The sequence below is a fragment of the Diorhabda carinulata genome, chromosome 1 (assembly GCF_026250575.1).
Source record: "Diorhabda carinulata isolate Delta chromosome 1, icDioCari1.1, whole genome shotgun sequence".
Classification (NCBI taxonomy): Eukaryota; Metazoa; Arthropoda; class Insecta; order Coleoptera; family Chrysomelidae; genus Diorhabda; species Diorhabda carinulata.
The window spans coordinates 27,279,335-27,300,327 of record NC_079460.1 but is presented as its reverse complement, the minus strand read 5'-3'; the positions used below and the strand labels follow the sequence as shown (position 1 = coordinate 27,300,327).

General features: G+C 31.0%; 1 protein-coding gene across 1 annotated transcript in view; it reads right to left on the bottom strand.

Annotated features, from left to right (window-relative positions):
* LOC130901518 (uncharacterized) overlaps nt 1–20,993 on the bottom strand; it is a 136,176-nt gene that overhangs the window by 89,136 nt on the left and 26,047 nt on the right. Inside the window, exons 16-23 of the mRNA XM_057812967.1 lie at nt 19,654–20,055; nt 14,970–15,155; nt 12,490–12,668; nt 11,689–11,903; nt 9,177–9,339; nt 6,081–6,306; nt 3,755–4,228; nt 1,589–1,786 (exon numbers count right to left, since the gene is read on the bottom strand). Of these exons, the coding sequence (XP_057668950.1) occupies nt 1,589–1,786; nt 3,755–4,228; nt 6,081–6,306; nt 9,177–9,339; nt 11,689–11,903; nt 12,490–12,668; nt 14,970–15,155; nt 19,654–20,055 (2,043 nt within the window). The remainder of the gene's footprint in view (nt 1–1,588; nt 1,787–3,754; nt 4,229–6,080; nt 6,307–9,176; nt 9,340–11,688; nt 11,904–12,489; nt 12,669–14,969; nt 15,156–19,653; nt 20,056–20,993) is intronic.

Here is a 20,993-nt window from a genome sequence, read left to right as displayed (position 1 = left end):
TAGTGCATGAACCAGATTGCTTCTTGGAATACTTGCACTGGGTATAAATAACTTTCATTCATCAAAACTACCGTAAACACAAAGATAATTAAATTACTTTGGTATTCGTATCACATTCACTCAATTTATGAACAAGAATGGAAAAACTGTTCGATAATCAAAAGTAAACAAATAACTTAGATAGTTTGCTCACACATAAAATATAGGAGTATCACAAACAGAAAACTGCCTTTGACAAAAAAAGCGGCAACAATAACAACTACCACATCAGAAAAAAACCTACATGACTGACAAAAACACGAAAGTCTCTCAAGCTTCCACTTCATATGTAGCAGTCGCAATATCTTCCCTAAAGCCTACATTCCCTAAGAAAGTATCTACATTTATTCAGAGTTGAACTTGTTGACCAACTCGAGCCAGCCACTCGACTATTTAAATTGGAGATGTGGAATTGAATATAGGAAGATCAGCCGACCAATCCCTCAAAAATCGATTCACAAGAATCACAAACAAATGAAAACGTCTTTTCGTATAGATATGGGCGTATCCCAATGTTGTACAACAAATTCAGCAACTGGTGTCTGATACCAAACTGATATTTTTTTCTCCAGGAAATGAATTTTACTAACTCACAAATGCTAATTGGAAAACTTGGACCATTAGCACTACCTAAATTTCAGCTTTCTAAGAGTGATCACAGATCCAAATAATAAAATAACAAAATTCCAAAACAAACAACACAAAAAAAATATCGATAATCAATATTTTCTGTAACGATTTCGATAATTAATTTTAAATAGATTGATTCAGCTTGAAATACAGGGCAATATAGGAATAACCTATATTGCTTTTGAATGGGTGTAGATATAATCGGCTTTTTATTTCTATTGTCTGTTATTCATGAAAAAGAGACTCTTGGAAAAAAAATTTCCTTAAATAGTTTTTTGTTGGTATTTGTTTTCTGCTACAAAAGCTTATTGCATTAACTTCTTCCTCCTTTATATCCTGTTTCTTCAAATTGTCTTAGAATGTTTGGAATTTCAGGTCTACTTCGACAACATATTGTCGATTTTAGATTGTTTTCTATTTTCAGATTTTTTGTATTGCTCTAACAAATGAAGAGAATAATTTGATCTTTTGAAATAATTCTACCACTATACACTAGCTTCATACGCCATTGTACAAATATGTATAACGCTTAAACAGAAGTAAATCGTATCGTACAATTGTCATACAGGTAATGTATTTCTTGTGAGGATTCTTTATCAATGTACAATTGCAAAAATTAATAATCACTGAATATCATCATACTCCTACTCGACCCCAAATTTGAACATTTGCTGTTTTTGGATCATAAACTAAGGAGTAGTTATAGTTATAGATGATTTTCAAAATAAATTTACAAAATATTAACATGCACTTTGTACCATATTTTTTCAGCAACAATTTTTGATATTTGGAAAAGTTAACTATCTATTTGTACCCAATATTTTATTTACAATAGAAATGTATACGAATACACGATACGTTATAAATTCCTGTTGCACTTCACATAGACGTTGAAATACTTACAGTACAATATACATACCTTATAGTAGGAAAACTTAGAGGAAAATTCGAAGTCTAAGCCTTCGTTGAATATAAGTTTTGCGACGATACCGTTTTCTTCAAAACCTTCGATGGGAGTATAAATCTTGTAAGAGTAGTCGAAATCTACAGCATTAGCGTAATGCCATACTCCAGAGAATCCTAGTAATAAAAAGTTCCATCCTAACCGGAAATCTGCCTGAAAAGGGTGTTTCGAAAATAAATAAATATATATATATATATATATATATATATATATATATATTTCTTCGACCTTTTGATATATTAATGTATCTAAATGTTCTTGATTTTAGGTCTCTTGTTTTAAACCTAGTTTTTCAAATAATTTTTGGAAGAAAGATAAAATTTGATGTTTCAACTTTTCTTTAAATCTTTATCAAAATACGATATTGACACTGACAATTTACGTATTTATATTAATCAACAGGTTATGTTTTTTATGACTTATACTAATATATTTATCAAAATAATTTGATAGTTGTTGGGAAAGTCCTTGTACATATGGTAGGAAAAAATGTTTTATGTTGTAATATTTCGTTTCTGTTGTGTTTTTTTAATGGATTCTAGTGTCTGTTTATCATGAATAGAAGTCCAAATATGACCAAGTTGGTTTCGTATACCATTCTGTTATTGTTAATTTTATATAATGTTACATCAAGATCAAGATCAAGACCAAAATTTTATTAATCGTAGAATTCGTAGTGTCTTGTTTAATTTTTTTGTATGTAAACTAAACAAGACCTCACGAATCCTTATCAAAAACAAAATAATTATATAATTAGGTCTTGGGAAGAACAACTATTTATTTCGCCATCAGATGCAAAAAGTAGAAAATTGCATTGGGAATTACCCCTAAAATATATGGTTCACCAAAGCTGCACATTCCCTTTCGACTGATTGTTTCAAGTATTAAAACTCCTCTTACCCCATTGTCTAATTATTTGAAAAATATTTCGAAAAAAATATTATACCAAAACAAATACTACATTAGAAACATTTCAGAGAAAAAATTAAAATATAAGAATTTCCAACGAATATGTATTTATTTCGTTAGATGTGGTTTCCTCATCTACAGATTTTCCTATTGTCATTGTGAAAAATATATTGATAAAAAATGGGACAAAACTGAAAAATATACAGAAATACTTCGAAACGAATTTATAAAAGCTATAGAACTCACACTAACAACAACGTACTTCAAATATGAAAATGAAATATACAAACAAATTGATGGTTGTGCTATGGGAACTTCCATTTCAAGTGTTATAGCACAATTAGTAATTGAAGATTTTGAGAAAACTTAGCAAACTTGATATAGATATTCCATCTGATATCCGATATGTAGATGATTACATTACTACCGTACCAAAAAATCGAATTGAAAACATAAATAAAAAGGATCAGAGATAATAAGTGTGACTAATAGATCTATCCAACTTTCAAATCCCGAATTTAGATGTTAAGCTATTCCAAAAACCAAAACGGCATTGAAAGAAAATAATTATTCAGAAAAAATGATAAACAACATATTCAAGAAGAGGATAAACAGACAGTACAATCAATTGAAAAACAAAACAGAAACGAAACATCAAAACATAAAACCTTTTCCCTTACCATTTATACAAGGACTTTCCCAACAACTATCAAATTATTTCAATAAATATATTAATAAAGTCATAAAGGACCAAATATTTCACTAAATTGAAATGTAAAATACCAAAAAACAAAAGAATTAATATTATATATCAAGTGCCTTGTACTAATCTCAATATTTAGAAAATACACTAAAGGGTCATCAGTACGATACAGAAAAATAAAACATGAATTCATTTATAAAGATTAAAAAATTCTTGAAACGGTATCTAACACACGAAAAAGAATTTTTAGAAATGGTTCACATTCATAAAAACGAAAAAGATATAAGTACTAAGTACTGTTACATATTCACGATGTAAGGACTAAGGAAAAATTAATTTTTCTTATTACAAAAAGGTTGAAAGGTTATTTTTGGACCCAACATTGTATATAGTTTCAGTTAAAATTAATTGATCAGCTGGTGAAATCATTGAAAGATAAAGATTATTGCTAAACAAAGCCTTTAAATGTAAACAAAACAACGATAGTCTAAAATTCAAAAATTACTTACCCCATGTGGCTTCAACTTTGCAACTATAATGACATCTTGCAAAAATTCTACCGGTGTAGCTAAATGCAATTTAACATCAAAATCGGTAATGCTGTTAACGGAAAGCAATATTTCACCACCTAACCCTCCTGTAGGATATGTGATTAAGGAAACAAAGTTACGTTTAGCTGAAGAGATAATAAATCTTAACTGGTAATTATCTTTGATTGTTGTTGCATTTATTACTAGCATGCAGTCCGAAAGTCTTATGAATTTCCCTTCCATATCTAAATCTACTTGATTATGATCCAGGTCCAATTGTGCTGCTCCTCTTATATAATTACTATCTTTTATCATAATTTTGCTTACAAAGAGACCACTCTTGAAACCTTTGAATGGGCTTTGAGACCTGACTGTTCCAGTTATGTTAGTATATATGTTGTCCTCATCTATTTTCCATCTACTTTCCAAACCAATAACGAAATCAGGATTATACTAAAATGGAAGTTGAGCGAAGGTAAATTTTACTTGGATGTTGCGAAATATCATTAAAAAATGGGATAATAATCATAATAACATTAACAAAATACGAAACATACAATAAACTACTAAAAATAATATAAGAATTTAAAATATACATAGGACTCAGAATCAACAAATAAAGAATGTTACACATTAAAAGAGAAGAATTCAGAATGGAAACAAACAGCACTTAACAACAAAATTATCGAGAACGAGATATAACAATCAACTAAACAATCATAAAAGAATGAAACCAAATGCATAAAAAGTATGAAACCATACCAATTCTGTGCATCGAAAGAACAACCGCAACATGATCATAATGACTAACCCTGGGACATGCCTTAGGACACTGCACCGAAAAAGTTTAGCTTTGAAAGGAACTTTCTCAATAATAAACTGTAAAAACAAGTGGTATCAAAACACCATACAAGAAATGAACAGAAATGCCATTAAATGGTATAAGGACGGATCAAAAACAGCAGTCGGAATTGGAATAGGAGTGTACGGGCCCCGAACCAAACACTCTGAATGTCTGGGCAGCGCACCAAGCATTTTTCAAGCAAAAATTTATGCAATTGAAAAATGTGTTTCGTTCAATCTAGAGAGGAACTATCGCGAACAAGATATCATCATCCTGTCCGATAATTACGCAGCTATTAGAGATCTAAGCTCCAATATTATAAAATCCAAACTCGTTTGGGATTGCCTAGAAAAATTAAACGACCTAGGCAAGAAAAATAAAATTACCCTACAATGGATTCCGGGACACACCGGAGCGAGGGGAAATGAAAAAGCTGATAAGCTCGCTAAAGTGGGGAACCGAGCCCTTCTGTGGTATCAGCTACAGAACAATGGAAAAAGCACTAGAAAAAAAAGTAGATAGGAACAAAACCAATTATTGGGACAACCTATAGGGGATAAGACAAAGACTCTTCTGGGAAATCATAACCAGAGTAGATCTGCTGAATGTATCAACCTAGGTAAGAACAATCTACGAATACGAATAGCTCTATTTGGAACTGTCACCTCAACATACACCTGAAGACGCAAGATCTAGCAGATAATCCGGCGTGTAGATTTTGTTGCACAGAGAACGAAACCTGGAATCGCTTGAAATAGAAGATGAAGATCTCTGGAAATTGAAGCCATCCCACATTCTAAACTTTTTAAAAGGAGTAGGATTTATGGATTAGCTGTAAACACTAGGTTCTCCAATACCGCAGCAAGAAATTGGAACCCAATAGATCCTGTGGGTCTAGTGTATACAGACCCCAAATCTATATATACATATACATGATCAAAAGGGCGAATTCAATTGACATAAAAACTCAACCAGACCATGAATAAATATATAAATAAAAATCCACTTCACTACGTCCCTACATAATCCATCACATCACTTCAAGCAACGCAGACAATAAATTCTTAAATATCATGCAACACACAAACATAAATAATAATTCATTTTATAAATGCCTATATGTTGGAGAATTGAAAGATTTATTTATAACATTAATACAAGATAGAATAGTAGTTTTTAAAAAAATTTGCCTTTCCAACCGAAGCAAATAATATGAGAAACATTAAAGATTTTGCTTAGAATACTGGTTCTCTCCAATCGCTGCTTGTTTGATATGAATTTGGGCATGATTCGATCAACTTGTTAACGATGTTACATCATTTCCTGCTAAATTAAAATTATACCATCGAGAATATATTTATTCAGTTAATCGTTGTTTTACCATTATATACTCAAAAATGTGCTAGTTCTCTATACAACTGGACAGTGCTTTCTTATTCTGAAAAACTTCTGTTTACGTACCATTAAAGTGATATCTGTGTTAAAATGAGTTCCATTTTGCAGGTGACTTATAGTTGTATTTACATTTGGTACGCGGTCCACAGTGCTCGCAACGGAACAACTATATTTACACATAAACTCTTTGTCATTTGATGTATAGTTTCCAAAAATATTCATTTCTATCCTTTGGCGTCTTTCCCAAGATACTATTCCATACAGATAGTACATGTGATCCAAATGTTCTAAACTAGAATATATAGAAAATTATAAATTTTAATATTGGATTATTTGTTTGGAATATAAAGTTCACCCAGGTATGTAAATTTTTCCAAATAATTGTGATTGAGAGAATAGTCTGATATATCACTAGTTTATTCAGTAGTAATAAATTTTACGACTGTATTGTATTCCCAGACGAATTTTGACTTCACATCAAGCAATTGATTTTACCAGTCCATTTTTTGATATTTCTGTAGTTGAAAGAGCTTTTTTATTCTTAATTACAATAGTATGATTATCATAAACTTTTTGGGTGGAATTTTTTAAGGGTATCTCCGATTTTAAATGTTTTGAAAGCATACTTTTCTCTAGTGAAAACTGTACCGCATGCTGACAATTTGAAAGATAGGTTACTATTTTTGTCTAAAAATGTTAAAAGACCACCTTTTTTGAATACCATAGAATGTATAAAGTCCAGCTTGTGAAAATGTCTGTGATTTAAAGTATAAGGGCAACATCATAAATCCGATGAACGAGAAGTCAAATATACAGAAATTTTTGATCTGATTTCCAGTTTCAGTTGGTTTATCTGGTATATATTTTCACGCTTTTAAAGTGGATCATAGAAATATTTATATATATATATATATATATATATATATATATATATATATATATATATATATATATATATATATACTGTGCTTTTCAGATAAAAGTATCCACCTTTAATAACTTTTGTAATACTGGTATTTAGAAAAAATCCAAAAACACGTCAATTTATGTTGGAAGGGGCAAGTATTATGGCTTATTTAAACTTACTGGAAAAGCCACCCCCTCACCCCTAGCAGCATCCCCTTTATTTTTTTAAATTACTTTTCATATTTTTTATGTAAAATTTTACTCCTCTTTGAGCTGATTTCAAAAATGTATAATACTTGTAGGTTAAAGTGGTTAGTTTATGAGATAAACAATTTTTCTTTTAAGAGCACAAATTTTACTTATTATTTACTTTCACCTTATTTGCCTGTACTAAAATGGGTTGTACAACAAGTAGAGCGATCGGTGTTTCATCTTCTACAGTTTTCCGAGTTCTACATAAATTCAAGTACCACCCATACAAAGTTAAGTTGGTGCACGAGTTGAATGAAGATGATTTTGATCGTCGTCTAGAGTTTTGCGAATCAATAACGCAAATTATCAATAACAATCCACAATTGTTAAACAATATTTGCTTTTCTGATGAATGCTCATGGTCATTAAATGGCTTAGTAAGTAGGCATAATTGTAGATATTGGGCTGAAAGTGATCCACATATTATGCGTGAATTCCATACACAACATCCCCAAAAGTTAAACGTTTGGTGTGGTATCCTAGGTGACCACATTGTCGGACCTTTCTTCATCAACGGAAATTTAAATGGTGAATCATATCTTGAGTTACTCAGGGAAGGGGTTGACCCACGTATTACAACAATAATAGAAAATGATGATAACCTTTCCGAAGATTTACTGGTATTTCAACAAGACGGAGCTCCCCCACACTATGCTATGCCTGTCCGACAATTTTTAAACGAAACATTCCCCGCTCGTTGGATAGGTAGAAGGGGGCAGATGATGGAGTGGCCACCTAGGTCACCGGATTTAACACCCCTAGACTTCTTTTTATGGGGGTATTTAAAAACAAAAGTTTATGCTACCCAACCAGAATCTCTGGATGATTTACGAGAGAGGATAGAAAATGAATGTCGACAATTAAATCCAGCCGTATTAAGCAATGTCAGAGAGGCATTTCAAAATAGATTATAACATTGTATAGAAGTGAATGGTACTCATTTTGAACACTTATTGTAACTTCATAATAAATAGCACAGTAAAAAAGATTAAAGAGTTTGCACTGTTGTACAACCCATTTTAGTACAGGCAAATAAGGTGAAAGTAAATAATAAGTAAAATTTATGCTCTTAAAAGAAAAATTGTTTATCTCATAAACTAACCACTTTAACCTACAAGTATTATACATTTTTGAAATCAGCTCAAAGAGGAGTATCCAAATTTTACATAAAAAATATGAAAAGTAATTTAAAAAAATAAAGGGGATGCTGCTAGGGGTGAGGGGGTGGCTTTTCCAGTAAGTTTAAATAAGCCATAATGCTTGCCCCTTCCAACATAAATTGACGTGTTTTTGGATTTTTTCTAAATACCAGTATTACAAAAGTTATTAAAGGTGGATACTTTTATCTGAAAAGCACTGTATATATATATCAACGAATTATCCATTATTTGAGTCCGCTCTTCAAAGTTGCTTGAAGTAGTTATTTTATTTTGGGTCTATAATTCGAAACTACTTCATTGGTGGTTTGAGAGAAGTGGTAGATCTCTTGTCCACGAACTCCGTAAGATTGATGAGATGTTCACTCCAATCCAATTTTCACTTCTCTCTGTCATATAGTCTCCATTATATGATTCTTGTTCTTTTTCCACTTTTCATATTCTTTTGGCCAGTACAGTACAAATAAGTACACACTTGAATGAATGAATAAAATTTTTCAATTAATCAACTCTCGATGTTTTCTTGACTGTACTATGTTTAGTATATCCTCTCACTTTTTTGAGTGTATCAAATAATTAAGAGGAATTGAAAATACTATATTGATATAAAAACATGTGTGCAACAATCACTTGCAAATTAGTATTTTAAACATTCTAGATGTTTGTTTCAATATATGAAAGTTTGAAGTATGATTTCGGTGCAATTATAAAATACCATTGAATCTACATATTTTAAATTTGTTTTCATGCTTCTACAATATAGGGATATTAATTGAAATATCTTAATTCTTTCCGTCTACCCAAATTAGTGAATTGAATCCTCAATTGAATAATCAATATTACTCACCTTCCTTGCAATTGTGTAACCTTCCAGTTATCAAAAGGTGTCTTTAGTTCCGAAGCAATTTCGAAGAAAAGTTTCTGATTATATTCGTATATTACATCCAAATCAATAGCAAACGTTTTTTCTACATCCCAAGAAAGACTAACTAGAGTTTTCAAACGTTTTCCTAAAAAAATAATTGAATTATTGTGGAAAAACACGATAAAATTAAATTTAATCTTCCTCTATGTTTTTCCAAAACATTCACTGTTCCTATATTTAACAAAAAGCATTTTATTTTCTGATAATATTCAAAATGTGAATTTCGTGGGTTTAACCGCTATTGATTAATACTGAAAATGAGAAGCATCATCACATAAATACTTATGTTAACACTTACATGAGAACAAAGTCAGTGTTTCAGACAGTTAGATCAAGATTCTAAAACTGATTACATTAACAATAAGGCTTATATTTTGATTATTATTATGCGAGGAAAATAGTTGGTTTAATTTGGTTTATGGAATTTTCAGTTTTACTCAATTGCTGTAGACTATTTCGAGACTCCCACACTTTCCAGTTTTACTTCGTTATTCCAAATAAAATATTCTTTATTTTATTATGTATTTCGATGAAACATCTCAAAAATTGAGGTTTTACTATCTTACATCGAGTATCTTATGTAATATAACCAATTTCGTGGCAAGAAACTGATTATTGGTTTTTTGAAAAAACAATGTTATCATTTCACATGGTAGAATTTCATGTCTATTGTAATTAAACTTCATAATTTTTGGGATGAAATTAGTTTAGTTATGATTCGGCATTCAGAACCAATTTATAATTTGATTATTTATAGGACACGAGGTATGTAAATGAAGTGATAGGCTTCTTCATTTTCCCATTTTTTACATTCACATTCATAAAAACGAAAAAGCTATGAATGATAAAAAAACCTAAATAATTTAAGTAAAATTTATAGCTCTATTTTATAAATTCTAATAAAACTACAAATAATTTGTTTGATTAAGTACTGGTACATATTTTAGATGTAAGGACTAAGGAAAAATTAATTTTTCTGCTTAGAATATTTTCTATTTTGATTTTATTCTTATTTTGTGGTTGTTGTGAAATGGTTCAGCACCGATAAGACTTTAGTGATCGATTTAGTGTTGTGAGAATACTGTCGATTTCATATTTGGTATCATTATTGCGTCCATGTCCAGAGTTGTTATTCTTCCAAGTAGTCCATCATTCCGTTTCCTCTGTTATTTCTGTTCCCATATTCAAACTCCCCTATTACAAGTTCGTCTCTAATTAACTTTTGGTTTTGGCGTTAAAATATCCCATAATAATGTTGATTTCTATCAGCAAAGAATCAATTTATTATTTTTTCCGTAGTCTAAAGGAAACAAACTCAAAATAAATTAACGTTAATGATAACCGCTCCGAATATTTTGGAACTGGTTACTAATGTTTTAAAATACAATCAACTATGCCCCGAGGATAATAACAAACGGAATTTTTTGAAATTGAAATTACAAAAACTGAAACGAAAGCTAATTTTCATAGATAACATATTGTTTATGGATAAATTTACGTGTTTGATGTAGCACAACATAATCTTTTCGTCGTAAGATATTGATCTCTGGAGAATAATCACCTGGTCATTGCTGTACGGTCTCAATATCTCCAAGAAATTTATTTTAACGGGATATTCAAGTAACTACATCATAGGTCTGTGCTGTATTTATGAAAACTTAATAAGAAATAAGTATTCACAACTTGATTGGGAATTAATTTCACAATTCACAATGAATGTGAAATTAGAAAGTATTTGCAACATAAATTTAATACTAGGATTATTTCATGACGTGTTGCAATTAAATCACCCGATTTAACAGCAAATTTTTTTCCTGGATATTATTAAGAAGAAAAGAAAATTTTAATTCACAAAGTTTTGAGATAACTCCAAATCTACACTCAAATTTTTATAAAATCACATCCTGGACAGCGGAGTGATATGATACTATCTCTTCAATAGATTTTTATATTATTTAATTGAAAGATATGGTTTGTTTCAGCCCTTGTTACATTAAGATTCTGTTTGAGGTATATCCATACTTTGATAAAAGACAAAATGATTTATTACATTCTCATATATTCAGACTCTAATCGGTGTATGTCCGCATATCACCACGAAGTAATGGTGAATGTTTTTTACGTAAAACACTACTCTTTCTCGGTGATAAGCAAAGTTTGCTAATTAAGTCAGGTTTCGCAATAAATAAAATGATATAATGTTAGTCAATTGATGAATTTGATTCTATAGTTTGAAGTTTGATAGTTCCACTGTCATCACTGTCATAGGTTTTTTCTTTCACCTCCAATGCTCGACGAGTGTCGTCCAATAATAATAATGAACTTCCATAGTAACAAAAATATATTTTAGTAACAAACTTTACAACTAGTTGTAAATTTAGATTAGTTTCCTTTGCTATTTGCCTTCTAGATAGGTTTTAATGTATTCACTTACCATCTAATAAAAATGAATAGTCTCCTTTTATACCGCGACCTGGGTATGTCACAATAAAGTTAGCAGTATAATCGAACGCTGCCTGTTTCTTGTAAGTTGCAGATACCATTACTTTCTGATTAGCGTTTCTGTTTGAATCCCAGTTGATTTCGAAATCTATTGCTTTATCGTTAAGCTGATTACATAAGTACAGTGAGAATACAATGTCCCTTATTCTAGAACATATATATAGTGTTAAAGCCAATTGTGAAAAAACATTGTCAGAGTCTTTATTTTATATATCAAATGTCAATTCTGTTTTAATTTTGATAACACATCCCTAGTTATATATTTTTAATTATTTTTCATACATTTTAATGATCTTATCATCATCTACTAACCTACTAACCATATGTACCGGGTGTCCCAATAAGAATGGCTCTCGGCCATATCTCGGGAACCGTTTATATATATATATATATATATATATATATATATATATATATATATATATATATATATATATATATATATATATATGAACTGTACTATAAACGGTTCCCAAGATATGGCCAAAATCTTTGGAAATCTCTCAATTCTTTAAATTTAACTATAAAAAATGAAGAAACTGTAGGTGATACATTGTCAATATTCGAACATATTCTATTTAAAAGCCCCCAATTTTGATAATAAAAGTATACACGATTCAGAAGTGGAAAGTTATAAATTACAAAAGTTTCTGACAGACGCTGAAAATAGGATCAACAATAATTTGGAGGCGTTGCTAAATAACTTTTCAGATTAACAGATTCTTATACTTACTGATCAAGATGAATGTTTGCAGAAATCTTTTTGTAGTCACCATCGTAAATATATCCAGAATAACTATATAACTTCATCCCATATTTAAGTTGAGCTCCAGTTTTCGTTGAATTTTCTGAAATCGTTTGACTAAAGAAGGATATTCCATAATCATAGTTCTGCTTTTTGTCAATATCACCCTAAAAAATATTAAGATTGAACTAGGAATTTATGTAGGATACCAAGATACTGGTCAGATAAACTCCATATCGCGGGGATTGTGAGAAGATATAAGTTATAAACGAAAGAATCATTATTACTAAACAATTCATATCTCAAATATTGGAACTGGAATGTCACAATACTATGCTCCAAATATCAAGAATGGTTACCATGAATTACTTGCTAGCAAGGCAAGCAAGAAACAAATTATTTTTATTCATATTTTTTCATCCACTTGATGGATAATTTGAGTGACTCTGGCTGGCCAACAATGCAGTTGACTCAACTTAATATTCGTGAAATGAATGAAATCATCGTCTACCTAAACAATGAACTACCATTGCTGACCAAAACTTATCGAGCATTGTCTATAATTTGGTTTGTATGGCTATAACTCTTTCACTTTCTCTAAACTTTCTATATATATATATATATATAGTCTATTAACTTGACGATTCAAATGGCATTACCAATAACTTTTCTACGCCTCGTACCGAGAACCGCAAGGTTGTTAAACTATTATGTACAAAATTTGTATTATACGTTACACGTACTACAAAATCAATTATTTCCAATACAGTGATTGTTTCTCGCTGTAATGCTTTCATAATATTACGTTAACTCTAATTCCATTTTCAAAAAAATTTATTTTTTCCAACAATAAGTAATTTCGAACGGCGTCTATAGATGTAAATACTGGTCAGAAAGTAACAGGCTTTTTCATAGAATTTCATACTCAAACACCGCAAAACATCGGATGTGACAATAAATAAGCAGAGAAGCCGTTGATCCTTGAATTATTTAGAAAGATATAGAAAGATGACTGTGGTATAATTGGTAAATATAATACAATTAATTCAGCGTAACTAAATATAATGATAAAATATAGGATATTAAAGTTAAAGCATTTGAAAGCAGGCAGTTGAGGAGTGAGAACTTAAAGCAGTGAGAAAACCGCTGTCACATCTTAGGCAGCCAAATAATGAGAAAACGTCGGTTCTAATTAATACCCAATACGTGACGGTTGATTGCTCCACTCATTCGCAAAGTTAACGTCACTTACCTTCAAGGGTGGAGATACTATTTTTTTTCTGGGCTTCGATTGAATTTAATTGATAAGACTAAAATTCTGTTTTATACAAAAAAAACAAATAGTATGTTCTCAAAGATTCTCCAGAATACCTAGTAACAGTTTTGGGAAAATGCTTAATTAAAATTTGGCGATATTGGATCTTATTGGATTATGCTTATGCTACTATCAGCAAGTAAAAATCAAATTAATATAATCCCCGTTAAACAATTATTTAATTCCATTACAGTACATAATGCTGGACACCTTGTACATAGAGATGAAAATTCCACTTTTTTCGCTATATTTTAAAGTTTTTGTCGATTGTTCGTAGGTAAAAGAATCTAATTCTCTAATGATATGCGTCGACAGACATCAAAACACATTTTCGATTCACATTAACCCAATTAGGTTCGCAAATAAACAAACGATTACATAACTTAACCCTCTGAGCACTCTAGACATTCTCAATGATTGCCTGTTCCAACTCCATGTATACTATTCCAGTAACTGGCTTTTGTTATAAACAGTCAGGAGTTTTTTCGAATAACTTTAAATAGTTGGTTTGAATAATTTGTAGACGAGAGTGGAATTTTCATCTTCAGATTCCGATTCATTCTATTTGTCCTTATGTTATTCAGATATTAATTATGCCTGCTTTTCGATGGTTGAACGATAAACCTATTTGTATATATGTGAGTAATTCATGATTTGGAGTTCGGGATGGACACAGCAACCTGTATATGGATGTTTACTGCAGTTTTTCATTTTTTCCACATAATTATGATAACATTCAGTACTAGTGTAAATTTCTCAATAAAAATAAATAAGGTATCGAACCAGATTAGATTAGACGATATAATTTCCAACAATACCTATGCAAACATTAAATTTTTATTGTATTACGCAGATAATTTTATATATTTTTTTATACAATAAAAACGCTAATAATTCTGGATAAAGGATGTAAAGACCCCTAAAACAATCTATAACAACCATACATATACCTCTTAAAAAAATAATGGTTTTACCCATTATTGGAAAATGGTTCAATATAGGGATCATATTTACCCATTGAATAATGTCAATTTATAATTTGATTTTTTTGTGTCAATAAATTTAAAACTCTAACTTGGTCATAAAATATTTTCACGTTAGACAAATCGTTAGGTATCTGAAAAAATATTCGTAGTAGCACGTCCATGCTTACCTTTAGGTCGAACTTCAATATGTCATTGTCACGATAAAATTGCAGGTCAATGGTGATATCTTTAAAATGGGGAGACATTAGGAGAAGCTTTACATGGTGATCAACGGATAGTGGATCACTCTTGTCTTGATAGGATACAGCGGCGTTCATACTGTGGCCACTGAACCACGTTCCTTTGAAATCAATCTGAAAATAAATAGATACTGAAATTCTTTAGCTGTGTTCCTATGTTTACCGAGAATCAATTTAAAGACATGGAACATTTTTTATAGAATTAACTAGTATCTCATTTTAAATAATGATTTAGACACAGAATGGTGAAATATATACTAATAATGATAAGAATAATAATATCATAGTCAGAGTATTGTATAAAGAATAGGATAGTAAGTTAACCTTATGAGAATAACATTTGACCAGATGGACGCCACCAATAGATGGCAGTGGAGAGTTGGCGTCCACAGCACGTCTTTTTTTACTCTACGTCGTAGCTTGAATTACGTGTTTCCTTAGCTTTGGTTGCCAAATTATCCCAATAACAGATGGCGTCAAAACTATTTAAAATATTATATTCAACTCTGAAGCTTAGAAGCCACCTTTATATTAAAGAGGAACAGAATAGAATAAAATATTTTTGAAAATATTTCAAACTTATACATAAACATAACTAACCGAATACAAAGGACTGAACTTTAATATTTCACAAAAATTGAAATAGTATTTTTTGTTATTTTTTCATATTTATTAACTAAGCACATAATAATAAGGTAGTGTGTATGTGTGTTTATATTTGGAAATTATCCTGTCAATGAGGCAAAAATTTCACCTGTTCAAATGTATATAGACTGTTTTTTTGTCACATATTATAATATGGTTATAATACTATATTCTCTGCCATAACAGATTAACAAAATAGTAACAATTAGGGAGAAAATTATAATAATCTTCTGACAGTGGACAAAAACTTCTTATATTCTATAAGAATTATTATTTAAATGATAAGTGTGCATTGGAAACTCCAACAACATTATTGAGAAATGTCACCATAATAGTACTTAATAGCTTCGACAAAAATATAGGGAAAATTTCAGATAATAAAATAATATTAAATTTAAAAATGAAATTGTTGGAAAAATAGAAAAAAATCTTGCCGAGTGGTATGCAACAAATGCAATCTGTTGTAGTCATAGGCAATACATTTTTAATTTATTATTGCGAACATCATTAATATTACATATTATTATATATAATAAGATTGTTCAAGACTGATGCAAAATTTTCGATAAAAGGTGAATATTGAAATATTTGTGTGGATTGTGGTTTGATTTCCAATATTCTACAACAAAAAGAATAATTAATAACCAATAATAATGAACGTTTTTATTTATAGTAGGTATTTCAATAGTAAATGTGATTACTTGACCCAAGAATATCTAGAGGTCATCGCGAGTAGATTCTACATGTACTACATTTTTGGGGTTTTACAGTCTTCTTAACGGAGATTCAGATTTTGTCCTTTTCTTTCTGTGATCAAAATTAAAAGCTACTTTGTATATATTTTCTTGATAACACATAGTGCAAATGGGTCGGGTACTGGTTATAAAAAAATAATTTCCAGAAAACAAAAATATAACAATGTGAATAATGTTCCGAAGCAACACTACTTTTTAATAAGCAATTTGAGAATTTGAAAAAGTTTTAAAATTACAATTAATTTACTCAATTTGTGGCCATTCGAATTTCGCACTAATAATGTTGTAGCTGTAAAATGCACCGTACTACTTGTATTTTCTGATCATTTTTTCAAACGCTCAGTTTAAAATTATTATAATTTTATATCAACAATTTCATAAAAAGTGTAGATGTTATTGTTAGTTCATTTCATATTTCTGTTCGATATTTTCTAATAAATTTATTTACTAAAACTTTGTTGTGAGTGTTTTATTTAGTGATCTAATATGAAGGATGCAATTAGCTTAAAGCAAAAATCCGTAATTTCTGACGTTTATGCCAAAATCTAACATTTTTTTTTTATTTACATTCATTTATTTCAATTTATTCATACCAGCCTTTTTGTGGGATCACATATTTATTCTTTCTATTTGGCCTTCCTTGGCTACTATTTCCATTTTCACATCTTCCCTATCCCCCGACAGAAGGGTTAAAATACAAAGAAATATGATGCGAATTCACAGAGTAAACAGGTGAATGGGCATTGTACCACCATAAACTTTTGTCCCGTTTAGAATTTAGGGAGTGGGTCCTGTTCAAAAAATGAGCTACAGACTCGGCTAGCTGCAATTGCAGCGTGACGCCGATTAGTGCTACTGTGATAATGAACACAATGGAGCAACACATCACTAACTCCCCTTTATCAGCTTCTGCTAGTTCTACGGTGACGCAGGTCAATGTGCCTAGGACCACGAAAGCCGAATTGCCTAGAAAGCGCATAAAGTGGATCAATGAGCTAAATTCATTATGGTCTCCTACTTCAGAGCAACCAACATGGAGACTGATATGACCACCTACCGATTCGCCATCCATCGTTATTTTGTTGTACCCGATTTTGACAATACCCAATACCCATTTATTATGTCAGCAACGGCGTCGTGCCTAAGACCTTGAACGATAGCATCACTAAATTACCGACATCCAAAAGCCTGTAATATGGAATACTTGCTACACAATCCGCAAGTTTATTATGTGAGTCGAGCCTAATCCTTCTGATACTTTGAAGCCGAGATACGTAAATAATACTGGGTCTAAGCTGAGTAGTATATAAGTCTTTCGCATAATAATAATAATAATAATAATAATAATAATAATAATAATAATAAGCTAGGACGTCTAACAGAGTATAAGAATTGTGCACAAGCCTCAAACTCTCAATAAACCACATCAAAAGAATATTACATCACACAACTTCCAGGACATCAACAACAATTGCGTGAGTATACTTATCTGCGTTGAAAGCGAAATCCAAGCGTTTATCATAAATTTAATGCACAAGAAAGAAGTAACTCAACAACATGTTTCATAGCAATCAAAAGTATTTCACAAAAAACTTGAAGCTACATCTAATAACAACACCAACCAGCCTAGCCTATGCCATCGAATCAGACAGTGGAAAAGTATTAGTACTGATTATGGTCAACTCTAAAAAACCACAGGTGAAACGCCGACTGGATAGCAGCCGAAGAGATGTGGTTAAACATTTTTTTCGATACAATTTGATAATTTCAAATTTAAATAAATTGAAATAAATCACTCACGTAATCGAAAATACTGATAACTGGAAAGCAACTCGAATTGATAATATCACTAACAAATTCTAAAGGAACATCGAGGAAAATAAAACCTTAGCGATGGGAGAGAAGCGTTCTAGAAGCAATCAACAACTACTTGTGGGCTATGCCACACTTCCACAACCACATAAAGATCACTGGATTATACACACTGCTTTCGTGGATTGCAAGGAAGTCCTCCCAACTATCGTCAGTTTCCTTCAAATGACGATTTGTTAACGAAATTGTATCTGCAAATAGTTCCAAACTTCATCAGTACTGACGAAATACCCATTCGTAAGGGAAACCGTTGTGAATTAAAGTATGTCTTTCACAAAAAATTAGAAACCTCAGCATTACATCGGATTATATCCAAGGCAGATAAGGATTACTCACCCCTTAAACTCGCTTCACCCGAATCTGACTTCAAGTAAGTATTAGAAACAGAGAAGCTAAACCAATGGTTACAAAAGGCATATTAGTATAGTAGCTCCAAATAGATGGCTTAGTAGCTAAACTCTCTTTCCAGAGACCGAAGGCTTAATGATGGCTATCCAAAAAGTTATCAACACTAACAACAACAAAAAGATCATAAATAAGAATGTGAACACTCATTTAGACAAATGCAGAAAGTGTCAGTAAACATCAGAAACTATTCAACATATAACATCTGCTAATACAGACTGTTTGCACTAGCATAATCAAGTGTACAACATCATTCACCAAAATTGGGCCAACAAGTTCAGTCTTCTCAATACATATATAACGTACTACAAGTCGGAGAGAGTACTTGAATATGACGATTTTAGATTCTACTACGATAGATCCATTATTACCGATAGACAGGTGACGAAAAGCAGACCAGACATTATGGTGGTCTCGCAATTGAGACGAAACAGATATGGGACAGCGAAAATATAGAAATCGTCCTAATTACCTTATCAGCAAACGGAGTCGTACCTAAGATCCTGCACGATATCATCGACAAACTGGGATTACCAAAAAATAGAAGGTTGTCATACTGGATTCTTACCACACAGTGCTCAAGCTTATTATGTGAACTGCTCCTAATCCTTTTGATACCTTGTATCCGGGATAGGTAATAATACTGCCTTTAAGCTGAGTAGTGCATAAGTCTTTCGCATAATAATAATAAAGTTCTAAAGGAATACTCCTCTCATATCTCAGTACTTGTGGGATATCTAGTTAATTCAATTTTCATTAAAATAAAACTTTGAGTAATTGATAATTAATAAATATCGGTGGGAATTATAATTCACCAGATCACAGATATGTCCGCTCGACAACCACAATCTCTACTCATTACAAAAAAGAAATATGTATTTTTGGATTACACAAGACTATCATAATAGAATATTTTAGTTCTTATCGCTACTTACCATATAATCTTTTGGCTGCTTTTCCGTTATTTGTAGTCTCAAAATCATCGGTGTGAAAGATGGAATGGTGACATTAACATGCGTCTTAATTTGTTCGAGACTAGATCGGGGATGTGACCAAAATATGGTTATAGAAACTTCTTTATTCTGTCCATACTGTATCAAAAGGACGGAAGTGATATCGTATCTATATGTTTCATATGTAAGTTTTCCCCTAAGTTCTAAATTATTGGATCTTCGATTGACTGACGTTTCAATTTGAAATTTTTTTCGGCCGTCCGAAAGTAGAGAGTAAGATGCTAATATTTCAAATTTTAATGTGTTGTCGTCTGCGTTGGGGTTACTTTTAGGTAATGGACTTTGATAAAGTTTAAAACTGAAATCTTTATGGTTATCACTCCTCTGCAAATAACATTATATTATTCTAGCTGAATAAATTAGTACCTAAACATAAAAATCTATTGTATTATTTATAATACCCATTATTTTCACAAATGATTATTTCTTTTTTTTTAAATTTGAAAAGGAACAAAAGTAATTCAAAACGCAAATCAAGATCAAATATCCTAGAGCCTGATAATGCATGTATTCCTAAATATAACTCATATGTTGGTCAGTAGTGATAAAGTCATAACGACATTGTTGCTGTAAGATATTTTATTCCTAAAAAACTCCATATGAAACTTCTTCACATTATGTGGAACAGCGATGAGAATCCGTAGAACGTGTGCTACTTCTTTTCACAACTTCGACGAGCTCAAATATTTTTTCTTCTAATTTCACTATAGGAAAAAATCGCACCTCACGGTATCCGGTAAATAAGGTGAATAGACTAGCGATGGAATTTTTGAATTGGCTAAGAACCTCTTGACAGACAATTTGGAATGAGTCAACGTTTTGTCTTACTGGAGAACCTATGGCTTGTACTTTCATACTTTTTCTTGCACGAAGTAGATATCGATGTGAGAAAATCATCATTGAATTGAACTTTACTTTGCTCATTCGAATGAAAGTATGAGTAAATAATCACAATTCGTTATATATACTGGCATTTAGACAGTTACAACTCAGTGCCCCATAGTAATGAACTAAATATTTTCTTAAACAGTGAATTCTGGACAGTAAGCCTTAAATAGGATAGTTAATAGTGGAAGAACCATTAGTGATCCTCTTGGTTTATTAACGTTTGTCTACTACAAATAACCTTTGGAATACACTGGTGTTAATCCAGAAGTGTAAGAAAAAAAATGTAAAATTAAAAGTAAGAAATCTAAAAGTACTGCATGATAAAAATGGGTGAAACTGAAATCCAAAAATAATAAGAAGAATTATGACAGAAA